The sequence below is a fragment of the Diceros bicornis genome, chromosome 5 (genome assembly GCF_020826845.1).
Source record: "Diceros bicornis minor isolate mBicDic1 chromosome 5, mDicBic1.mat.cur, whole genome shotgun sequence".
Lineage (NCBI taxonomy): Eukaryota > Metazoa > Chordata > Mammalia > Perissodactyla > Rhinocerotidae > Diceros > Diceros bicornis.
Genome location: NC_080744.1, coordinates 72,202,019 through 72,214,324, shown reverse-complemented (window position 1 = coordinate 72,214,324; position 12,306 = coordinate 72,202,019). Strand labels below are relative to the sequence as shown.

General features: G+C 49.6%; 1 protein-coding gene across 1 annotated transcript in view; it reads right to left on the bottom strand.

Annotated features, from left to right (window-relative positions):
* The window catches only part of FAH (fumarylacetoacetate hydrolase), a 37,335-nt gene that overhangs the window by 24,011 nt on the left and 1,018 nt on the right, over positions 1–12,306 (bottom strand). Inside the window, exons 2-5 of the mRNA XM_058542218.1 lie at positions 8,751–8,861; positions 6,934–7,055; positions 6,376–6,425; positions 1,637–1,727 (exon numbers count right to left, since the gene is read on the bottom strand). Of these exons, the coding sequence (XP_058398201.1) occupies positions 1,637–1,727; positions 6,376–6,425; positions 6,934–7,055; positions 8,751–8,861 (374 nt within the window). The remainder of the gene's footprint in view (positions 1–1,636; positions 1,728–6,375; positions 6,426–6,933; positions 7,056–8,750; positions 8,862–12,306) is intronic.

The window sequence follows — 12,306 nt, the reverse complement described above, 5'->3', positions numbered from 1 at the left end:
CACAAGCCAAGAAACATAGGTAGCCTCTAGAAGCCAAAAACACCAAGAAAATGGATTGTCCCCTGGAGCCTCCAGAAGGAACCAGCCCTGCCAACTGACGTTAGCCCAGTGAGACTGATTTTGGACTTCTGGCCTCCAGACTGTAAGAGAATATATTTGTGTTGTTTTAAGCCACCAATTTTGTGGTAATTTGTTACAGCCACAATAGGAAACTAAAACAGTACGTACGTGCATATATATTTTTTCTGTCTTTTTATAAAAATGAGAACTCACTTTACATAATACCTTCACTTAAGATATCCTGCACACCCCTTTTGATCCTAAACCTTTCTTCAATAACTACAAAACATTTCATATTGTGAATAGATCACAATTTTTCAATATTCCTCCACCAATAAGCATTCAGACTGCTTCCAGCTTAGGGTCGTTAGAAATACTGCTAGTCAACATTTTTGCTCTTGAATACAAACATTATTTCTATAGGCCAGATGCATGAAAGTGAGCTTGTGGGCCAAAGGGTATGCACATTTTAAATTTTCAGTGTTTTACTTCCTGTATTTTCTGTTTGGGTTAATCACAATAAGCATACATTACCTTTCTAATAAAAGACACACACATGAGTAAAAAAGGCACAGTCGAGGCCACCTTGCATCACACGTCACGAGAGAAGGACTGTTTGCTCTTATCCTGCAGAAGGAAATGGGCTGCGACTCCCTCATGTGGCCTGGAGACTGCACAAGGCCAGAGTCTTGAATATCTGCCCATCTCCGGTCCCCGATTCAGCCCAGCCTTGTTCTGCAACCTTGGCCTTGTTGCTTAACTTCTCTGGGTTGTAACCTGCTCTCTCTCCTCTTCTTCTTCCTCTTGGTTCTAATATGCATTTCCCCTCCTGGCACAGCCTATCTGAAACACTCACTGAAAGAGGGAAAAGCGTGTCCGCCACCCCAGCTACAGAGTGTGGCTGACAGCACCTAGCCTGGGGTGTGCACCTGCCACTGTGTTCTAAGTAACTGTCACATTCAAAGGACAGCACAGAACAAAGGGGCAAGGATCTCAGCTCTGCGTTCTCGGCTCAGGCAACGGCCTTGACCTCTACCTTCCTCTCTGAGTCTGTTTTCCCTCCTGTGAAATGGGGCTAGCAGTCATGGCCTTGGTGACCTCACAGAACTACTATGAAGATCAAATAAATGAACGTATCTCACATTTTGAGCTGACCACATTTTGAGAAATACATAGCACGGGGCACACTTGAGGATTCTCAGTCATCGGAAAATGCTAAGTATGAAGAACGCTAGGATTTAAGACTTGAGGCTAGAAAAATAATATACGGCTTACAAATGAAAGAATCTGAAAGGATCTTAGTGACTCAGGGGATCTAATTCTAACCTCTGTTCTCCAGATGAAGGAGTTTAATGGACTTGTCCCATGAGCCCACAGCAGGTCCAGCACATCTTCTGAGAAGACGAGCAGAAGCTGAGATAGCTCTGCCTTCAGAAGTTGTGACATCATGGTCATTACTGTTTTTTATCCCCAGTTTACTTTAACCTAAGAGGGACTTGGCAGTTCCTAGGACAACGTGCTGCTAGAAATGGAAAGACAGACTTTGAACTTATCCACACTGTGGTCCAGGACATACCAATTTGGCATCAATGCATTTTCCTTGCTCCTGAACATGATTCCGACATTCGTAGCATGATGCCGAGAGGAATAGAAGTCCGTGTAGTCGCCTGCAGAGGAAAAACATGAGATCCCACCAGTGACCCAGGTACCTCAGGAAGAAGGGATGGTTCCAAGGATTAGGGTGAGAGAAACAAGGAGGAGGAAGCAAAAGTGCAAGCTTCTCCTGCATCCCTCTTCTGGGGTTTTGGCAGGCAGGGGCCATGAGTGCACACCCAACATTTGCACTGTCCCAAAGCTTGGCACCAAATGCAACACAAATGAGCCTCACTAAAGATTCGATATGAGAACTCCCATCTGAGAAACATGTAAGAAACAAGGAACCAAGACTTTCTGAAACAGACAGTGGAATTTGAATATGAAATGGCTGACACCTCTTCCCTTCCTGGGTTTCCCACTCACCTCATCCAACCCATGGGCTCCACTCGTCATGCCTTTGCTTAAGCTGTGCCTGCCACCTGGACTGGCTTCTCCCTTGCATCTGTGTGTCCAAATCCTGGCAACTCTTTGAGGCCCTCCTCCATGAAGTCATATGCCCACTCTCTCTAGCAGGATCTCTTCTCCAAATCCCCTCATCTGATCCCTTCTTGGGGCAGGCTGCACGTCCCACTGGTGTTCCGCTTATGTGTGTGTATCTCAACTCTGCTAAATTGTAGCCACTTCAGAGCAGCCCCAGCCCAGGCCTCATTTTGTTTGACTCACTCTCAGTGCCAAGAACAAGGTCTCAATCACTGTTGATTATGAAGAACGAACTGGGAGGTTTGCATGCTGTAAGCACCATCTCATATAAGGGAGAGAACTGCTAAAATACACAGGAAAAACAAGTTGGGACAGTTTGCCTATTTACCCGCATAAATCTCTCTTCCAAAAAAAAAAACACACAGGGTAGGCCACACCAACACTCTAGACTAGAAATGGAAGTGGTGAAGGACGAGGAGAGAAAGAAAATTATGGGGCCGAATGGAGCAGGGAGCACACTCAGCCTTTGTCGCCGCTTCCCATTTTCAGCCCCAAAGCACAGAGATAACAGCTGAGATATTTTTTAGAATAAATCTATAACAAGAAAACAAGAAAGGGTGCCATCAGCCAACCAAAAATTATAAGGAATCCCTGAAAGACAACTGGCTTGGCAAAAAAAAAACAATAGCACAGCCTCTTGATTGCTAGAGAAGGAAGAGAGAGTGGCTCAGAGAGTACAAGTGATTCAGCCCCTGCCCCCAACCCCGCCCTTCACCCAGCTTTTCCCAAGCAGCCAGCAGCAGAAGACTTCACCCAGGCTGAAGAGCTAGTCCAGAGAGCAGACACAATGCCCCTGGAGGTGGGCGGCCCTCAGGAGAAAGAGCAGCCTCATAGCCAGGAAACAAATACCAGAGCTCGCCACCAGAAGCAAGTCCTGCCCCTTTCCTGGGGGCCGGCTACAGGAAAAGCTGCATCCACAGACATATAATGGAGGAGTTTTGTAGACAAATAAAGATGAGCACGAAACCCAGAATCACCAGGAGAATCCTCACCATGACAGAGATGCCAATTCAGCTTGTGCCAGAAATAAAAGAAAGGAAACAGAATTAATGGAGACACCAGAAGGAGCTAAAATGAAGCACACTTTAATATATTTAATAAAAAAGGATGTTGCATCCATAAATCAAGAACAGGTCATTTGTGAAAAAATCACCTCAGATCTTGAAAACAAAAAATGGAAAGTGACTAGACCATCTCAGACTCAGGGAGGGTGGTTCTGGGCTCCTGTCTGCCCTCCTCCCCATCTGGGTCAGCCCGCCTCAGTCCCTGACATTTGATGCTGGACATATGGTTCCCTCAGCCCTCTTACAGGATGGAAAGCTCGTAAGACACAGAAAATCATTTATAGACACCTAGAGAAAATGAAAAAAGATCCTGTGTTCTAGCTCTTCTCTTAGAAGCAGAAACATAGAAATGAGTGGGTCTTACTTCATAAAATCATGGATCTGAGGGCCAGAAGGGGCCTGGCTTAAAACTATACTTTCAGGTAGATAATTCATATTAGTCTCATTTCATAAATGAAGTGAGGCCCACAGACATTAAACAACTTGCCCAAACCCACATTTGAATTCTGACTCTGCTGTTTCCTGGCTGTGTGTGGCCTTGGGAAAGTTCATTTGCTGCTCTAGACCTCAGTTTTTCCAATGGCAGTAATAATGCCAATCACAGGCATACCATTATAGTAAAGGAAATAAGATGTCTAAAGTACTTATCATAGTGCCTGGCACATAGTAAGCCCAAAATAAATTTCCTTCCCTTGCCCCCACTGGGAGTCGCTGCTGCCCTGCCATAGCTATTTCAACTCAATTTCTCATTAGAGAGGATCAAAGCAGACTCAAAGATCGAATCTTTTTCAAATAACAATCTTTTAAAAAATTACAAGAACGTGTCTCATAAACTACGAAGTGCAGTATAAGTGTCTATCCCTCCAGCATTTACTTTAGAACAACACAGTAGTGTATTTTGTAATAAGACCCACTTGCCCTGCCAGGAACCCAGGGCAGAGCCAGCACAGCCTTTCAGAGCATTCCCGCCAAACTAAAAAAAAAATTAACAGTTTCTGCCTCTTGTTCGTTTGTTTTCTGTATATATGTACAAGTCTATATCAGGATCACTTAAAGGGGGTTGGAGACGGTGACGTCCGGGCCAGGCTGTTAGGTAGAGCGAGAGGAAGGCCAGCCCCCACCCTGGAGGTGCCTGCAGACTAGTTCAGGGGGGAGGGCATGCTGTTCCAAAAGGCTGACAATGATGTGGGGGACAATGCCGTGTACTTGAGACCACCAAACTGTGCACTTAAAAATCATTAAGATGGTACATTTTACGTTATATTTTATCACAATTTAAAAAAATTATTTTAAAAACCTCCTTAACAATAAAGCTTATTTTTTTTATTTAATAAAAAAATACATGTTGGGGCCAGCCCAGTGGCATAGTGGTTTAAGTTCGCACACTCCGCTTCCGCGGCCCGGGGTTCGTGGGTTCGGATCCTGGGCGTGGACCTACACACCGCTCATCAAGCCATGCTGTGGTGGCGTCCCATATACAAAGTAGAGGAAGGTTGGCACAGATGTTAGCTCAGGGACAATCTTCCTCAAGCAAAAAGAGGAAGATTGTCAACAGATGTTAGCTCAGGGCCAATCTTCCTCACCAAAAAAAAAAACGTGTTATGAAAAAATAAATAAGGGAAAGAATGTAATACTGAGGGGAAATACCAGTTGAGATAGACACAAGAGACTTACATATGGCATGATTCTATTTATATGAAATTTCTAGCAGAGGTAAACCTATAGCGGCAGACAGTGGTTACCTAGGGGTGGAAGCAGGACTGCAAACAGGCACAAGGGCACTATTTAGGGTGATGAGTGCTTTAAAATGGGATTGTGCGGATGGCTGCACAACGTATGTATTGACTAAAGCTCATTAAACCATATACTTACAATGGGGCATTGTGGGATATGGAAATTATACCTCAGTGAAGCTGTTTAAAAGCAGAGAGGGTTGAGGGGCGGGCGCAGTGGCGTAGTGGTTAAGTGTGCGTGCTCCACTTCAGCAGCCCAGGGTTCGAAGGTTTGGATCCTGGGTGCGGACCGACTCACTGCTTGTCAGGCCATGCTGTGGCGGCGTCCCATGTAAAGTAGAGGCAGACGGGCACGGATGTTAGCCCAGGGCCAGTCTTCCTCAGCGAAAAGAGGAGGATTGGCATGGATGTTAGCTCAGGGCTGATCTTGCTCACAAAAAAAAAAAAAAAAAACAAAGGCGGGTAGGGGAGAGGGTTTAGAAAGAAGTCGAGAAAAGATAGAACCCAGAGAAAGGAGATGAAAGGAGAGGGAGAAAGGGGAGTGAAGTCCTTCGTCAGGGAGCCAGTGGATGCTGAGTAGAAAGTGGACGATTCTTATCACACTTGGGTTTTGACTTGAGCTATGAGCTTCTGAGCACAGCATTTCAACTGTTTTTAATCCTCAAACTCTTAGATGAGGGTAAGCAAATCCTGAACCTGGGTGCGCCTGTCTTTTGTACATAGATCAGCCACAAGGAAGGCTTCTGGGGGCTGTTCTAGGACAAGGGCCACAGAAACCAGGGCAGAGACAGCAGGAAGGCCTACCAGGGCCCTGGCCGCAGCCCCGTCTTCCGGAAGGAGCTGGCCAGACCAGCCAGCCTCTCAGCACACAGGTGCCCAGGAAACCAAGAAGGCAAGCACCGAGGGGGCTGGTGGACAAGCAGGGAGGAGCCTTCTGCCTCAGGCTGATCCTGCCTCTCTCTGCTTCAGGGTAAGAGAGTTTGGTCAACTCCAATTTCCTGATTGAAACTCCAAACAGACACCCTGCCAAGGGCTCAAACTGGGGCCCTTCAGGACCTCTGGCCTCCTTCTTCAAAACTGCTGACTCATGGACTGAGCTGAGGGCACTTCCCCCACAGCCTTTGGGGAAAAGAGAGCGATCTGCTGTGCAGGGAGCCTTGCAGCCAACTGCAAACTTGAGCAGCCAGCAACTACCCTCGGTGAGAGCTCTGGCCTTTAGACACGGCCTGAGTCAACGCCTGGGTCAGCGACGGGGAGGGGGTAACAGCTCTAGAACTCCTCCTCCATTACCTGCCCCACCAGGAAGCAGGGACCAAGGGACCTGGCCAGCCATCCTGGCCCACTAAGCTGCTCCAGGCACGTCTAGGAAAGAGACTACTCACCTATGGCGGCGGGAAGATGCATCGTGGCAGAAGCCTGGGAGGTGAACGCGCTGAAACACAGAACCAGGGACTTCAAGGTCGAGCAAGCGGCGAAGCGGGGTCCCTGCTCTGGTCACCCACCCGCAGGCTCAGCCCACACCATCCCCAGAATCCTGCTCACAATCTCCAGTGAAACCTCCTGGCTGGCCTGGGGCCAGGGCTGGGCCGACATGGGCCACACTAGGGAGCGCGTCCACCCACAAAAGCCGGGATGCCTCTTCTCTGCCTCTATGTTCCACTCTAGGAAACAGGCTACATTACTCCTACTGGAAACCAGACAAGGACACAGACGATGCTGATGAGGAACGGCTGAGTGAGCAAGGGACTGGGCCAGGGGGCCTCACCTGGCCACTCCTGTCCAGGGACAGAGGTAATCCCAGTCAGCCCAGAGCCCTCCCACCAACATGCAGCCTGGGGTGGGACTGGCTGAGGCCAAGGCAGCCAAGTGGTGACTCAGAATGGCCCTGACTACCACACTGTCCTCTTCTCCCCGCCCACCAATGTCCACGCGCTCCTCACTGCTTCCGAAGCTCCGTGTCATCTCTGAGCCTGGCTTGGCTGGCAGACAGCAAGTTCTGCAAGAATCCTCTTGCCTCCTTCCAGGCAGCCTGACCCAGGCCCATGAAGCTGTTGAGAGTTGGCTAGAACCAAAACAGGGAGAAAGAAGACCATGCATGGGAAAGCCCTGGGCAGGATCCCTCCTGTCAATGGGAGAGAGGCTGGCCAGCCAGCCAGCCAGGGCCCCTGTCACTCATCTCCAGTTCACTCAAACTCACAGACCTTTGTTCCTTAGTTCTGTCATCTGTTCATCAAACTGGGGAAAGGCATCACCTCTCCTGGTGGGGCTTCATCCTCTCATGGACTTGCAGACAACGCAAAACCCAGGAGCTGCTATCTGGGACAGCAGCCCAGTTAAGCTTGGCCTGGCCTGCAGTTGAAGGGGGCTGCGTTCCTCCAGTGGAGGCACACTCCAGTCTGCAGGGCTATCGCAGCCTAAACCAATCCCCTTCATGTAAGTTAAGAAGAGGTTTCTTGGGCAGACAATCTCCAGTGGATTCTGAGGGCCAGAGTTCCAGCCCCAGCTCCAATCCTTCTAGCCATGTGACCTTGAAGAATCGCATCTCATTTCACTGCTCAGGTCCTCATCCATCTAATGAGGATTCCAATTCCTATGCCAGAGGGTCATTGTGGGGACCGAAGGAGAGGATGTGTGTAAAGTTCCTGGCACACAGAAGGTGCTCAATAAATATCACTCTCCCTCCTGACTCAGGAATGGGAAGATGCACATCAAAGCATCTGACCATTTACAGGGAAGTCAATTCACATCCATCCCACATGGACATGTACTTCAGGCTGCCTCCTAAATGGTGGCAACACAGACGACACTTGGCACCAGCTGTCCATTCCTCCCGGGCCGTATCTGCGGACCTGGAGGGCAGGGCCCATGCTCCTTCCCTCAGAGAGCCCAGCAGGCACCTCGCACAGTCAGAGGCTCAGGGTTTAATGAGGAAATTAACCAGTTTCTGGAGAGCCTCATCTCAGAGAGGCTGGGAAAGGCCCAGGACTGCAGAGAGACTGACACCTCCGAGGTGTCCCAAGGCCACTTCCTGTCCTGATAGACAGCTCGTCTATCTCAGAACAACCCCAGCCTTATCCAAGTAAAATCTCTCCAGACCTCTGAAGGCACTACCTCTATCAGAAATGGAAGGGAGGGCTGGCCCCGTGGCTTAGCGGTGAAGCGCGCACACTCCGCTGCTGGCGGCCCGGGTTCGGATCCCGGGCGCGCACAGACACGCCGCTTCTACGGCCATGCTGAGGCCGCGTCCCACGTACAGCAACTAGAAGGATGTGCAACTATGACGTACAACTATCTACTGGGGCTTTGGGGGAAAAATAAATAAATAAAATTATAAAAAAAAAAAAAAAAAAGAAATGGAAGGGAGGGCCGGCCCCATGGCATAGCAGTTAAGTGTGCGCGCTCCGCTACTGGAAGCCCAGGTTCGGATCCCGGGCGCACACCGAGCCACCGCTTCTCCAGCCGTGCTGAGGCCGCGTCCCACATACAGTAACTAGAAGGATGTGCAACTATGACATACAACTATCTACTGGGGCGTTGGGGGAAACAAAAAAAAAGGAGGAGGATTGGCAATAGATGTTAGCTCAGAGCCGATCTTCCTCAGCAAAAAGAGGAAGATTAGCATGGATGTTAGCTCAGGGCTGATCTTCCTCACAAAAAAAAAAAAAGAAAAGAAATGGAAGGCAAAGAGCTTTTTTTTTGGTGGCATTTGCAATAAACGGGGCTGAGATAGGGGGCAAGCCATGTCACAAAGTCCTACCTGCTCGAAGACATCCTGGTGTTTGGAGAGGACAGGCCCGGTGAAGAGGTGCTTAATGACACTAAGGTCCAGGATCTGGTCGCCAATGGCCACGCCAATCCTCAGTCTTGGCTGGAGGAAGACGGTGTGGTCAGCACTGGGGAAAGCCTTAGACCAGCAGTGGCTCATTTACACAGAAAGTCTGTCTATTTAAGAGCCCATGGGTCCCCTCTATGGAGAGGGACTGAGGAACTGGATCCTTAGCACCATAGCCTAGCTCCCTTTGCCTCCCAATGGGCTGAAAATGCCCCTGTGATCTCTGCCCAGGCAGAACCTAGTGTCATCTCTGCCTCTAGGATGAGAAGGGAAAAGAATCTCTGTTCGCTGAATTGGAAATAAATCATACACCCTTTGGAGTGGGGAAGGTGTAGATGGCCTAGTCCAAGCCCCTTATCCAGGCAAAGTCCCCAGCAAAGTTCCTCAGGTGTTGCTTAAATGCCTCTGGTGATGAGGAGCTCACCACCTCACCACAGCTGGATTATTTCTCAGACTTAACCTAGGCCTTCACTCAGGGCAATTCCTTTGCACAGCAGAGCAGAGAGGGCCCCATGCACAGTGCTGAGGGCCAGGGGTTTGGATTAATGAGCTCTGCTGTGGCTCAAACAGAGCAGAGCTCAGGTCATGAGGGAGCACAAGCCAGACTTCTCAGAACGTGCAGGGAAAGTTCCTTTCCACACCATCAAATCCCAGCTTCAGCTCTGACTATGCAGATGTCTCAAATATTTGGCAAAGTCTAGCCTTTGCCCCCATGACCCTGAGCTTTGCCCGTCAACAAGGAACCCGAGAGCACGTCTGCAGAGTTGACCTCCAGGGTCTCTGTCCTGAGCCTGGCTTCCAGCTCTCCTGAATGACCAGCTTTGCCATTTCAATTTCAGGGAGCTTAGAGGTGGGATTACTGGCTGGCCTCATCTCCACAGGCTGCTTATCTCCATGGGCTGAGAGAAGATGGCCATCTCTCCGTGCACATCAGCCCCTGTGACCGGGGTAGACAGAGCCACACCCTCACCTGGCCCTGAGGCCCCAGGCAGACCCTGCCCCGGGGAAGGCTGCCTGGAGAGCCTGGCTAGTCACTCTCAGCTCCACTGCTTAGGGCCTCAGTCTCCCCCTCTGGAAAATGGCAATTGCTGTGATGGGCAAGGAGCTGGGCCACCTGGAGCCCAGTGCCGCCCACTCAGGGGATATGCAGGGCAGAACCTTGGGCCATTTTTCTGACCATGGCCCCCACACCCAGCTGAAGGCAGGAAGGAGCCACCACCCTTGAGCAACCTCCAAGACCTGGTCACAAGCATGGCTGCCTGCTTCCTCAGCTGCAAAGCAGAGACGGGAAACAAAGGCAAGAAGATGCCTTTGTGCTCCAAACTGTGACCTGAGGACCCGGAAAAATAGCCTGAGAGACAGAGTCCCTCTACTTTAAATGTTGAGAGTTATTTTCTTCAGCGCTGGACTGGAAGGGGCTCCCGGCTGGGACCCGGGATCCCTGAGTTCTGCCTGCTCTGTCACTCACCATCCTGTCACTTTGGACAAGTCGCTGGTCCTCTCAGGGCCTCAGGTTCCCATGAATAACCTGAAGGAGACAAACTAGGAGAGATATCCCACTTGTCTAACTTTAAGAGAATAAATGTGCACTGCCTCTGTTCTGTAACATTTGGTCACATCTGATAGAGAGCTGTCCAAAGGAAAGCTTTACCCAACTCCCAGCTGGACAAAGAGGGAAAAGCATCAGGTTTGGACGGTGACAAATGTGGACTCCAACACAAATCTGCCTTACTGGCTGTGAGACCTGGAGCAGGATCCTTGGCCCCTCTGAGCCTCAGTTTCCTCATGTGTAAAATGGGGACAGTAACACAATGGCAGCTTTGTTGTGAGAATTCAATTAATTAATCTCTCAATACGAGGGTAGACATTCATTGAGACAAAACCATTTATGGAGCACCTACTCCATACCAGTAACACACTAAGGCTGCTAACGCACTGGGGAAAGGGGAGCAACTTGGTTCCCGCCCTCTAGAAGCAAAAGGAAACCCAGGGTGTGGTGACAGATAAAAGCCATGGCTGGGGTGCAGTGGGGGGCTCATTCAGTGAGCATGCTTAGGGGACGTCTCTGAGGAGGTGACATTTAAGCTGAGTCCTGAAGAGTGAGAAGGAATCAGGCATGTATAGAGTAGAAGAAAGAGTATTCTAGACAGAAGGAACAACACGTGCTAAGGTCCTGAGGCAGGAAACTGCTCTTAGAATATTCTAGAAAATGAAAGGCAGCCAATTTGGCCAGAGAGGACAGAGAGCCAGGAGGCAGAGGCAGGGCCGGACCACAGGAACTTAATAACTTGGCAGTCAGCTCCAGACTACTACAATTCCTGTATCTCAGAATTGAGATTGAGTCTTCAGATAGAGCCATTATACTTTCTACCAGTCCATGAGCAACCCAAGATGGAGGGAGGGTGTCTCGTGTGTCTTTGATCCCCAACTCCCAGCCCAGGGTCTGACCCAGAGTTGGGGTTCATAAGCATTCACTGAATAAAAAAATGAATGAAGTGATTGCTGGATTAGTTCACTATTGTTCTACCCAAATTATAAAGGGCTGGCTGCCAGCAGGGGGAAAGGGGAGGCTTTGCCTTGGCAACTAGACCAGCCTGGAGAGGCAGCCACCAGCCTTAGAATGTGCAACGCCTGCAATGATAGATTCAGACGAGGCCTGTTCCGCTTGAAGGCCCCGAGCCTTCTGGAATGCCAACGGGGCCAACTCCCCAGTCCAGATCTCCCTTCAGATGGCAGTAGGAAGGGGCTCTCTCTCCCAGACCTCCCTTGTGGCTGTCCCTAATTCTAATATGACACATTCGAATCACATTCTGATATGAAAACAGCAGGGGCACCATGTCTGAAGGCCACTAGCCACACTCTAAGGGACATTAATTCCAGATTCCTCTGGAAAAGCAAGTCAGAGAACCCCATCAGGCCCTCGCAAATGTTTTTGTCTAATTGGTTTGTACTCTCAGGAGAGGTGAGGACCCCAGTGCTGAGCGCAGAATGTTAGAGGAGCGCAGAGGGAGGGCTGCCAGCGGAGTGGTTAGCTAACACAGGTTAAGGTTTAACTTGCCTCCTATTTGCATCTGTGTCCCTCTAGGGGACTGAGTGTTAATTTTTTGCATCCTTGCAACATCTGGTCAGGCCTGGCAGTTGTGAAACCACACAATGACTCTCCTAGAACAAGGCATTTTCTGCAGGCAGGCCCACAAAAGGTCAACCAGTTGGGGCCAACGATGGGCCACCGGGGGAAGGGAAGCCCCTTTCCAGGAAGGGGCCGATTGCCAGGAGCTCCATTTAGCAAACAGTTCCTGAATACTGTTGGGTGCAAGCAGATTCTGGGGTTCTATGGTTTACAGAGCTGAATCAGGAATGCACCTTTAAAGCTGGGAGCAGAAATCTAAGCCAAAAAAATACCATGAACAAATCCATGGGAATCTGCTTTCCCCACCCAGGGACCTTCTCATACATTTGTTGATAAACCCCCCGTTTTCAA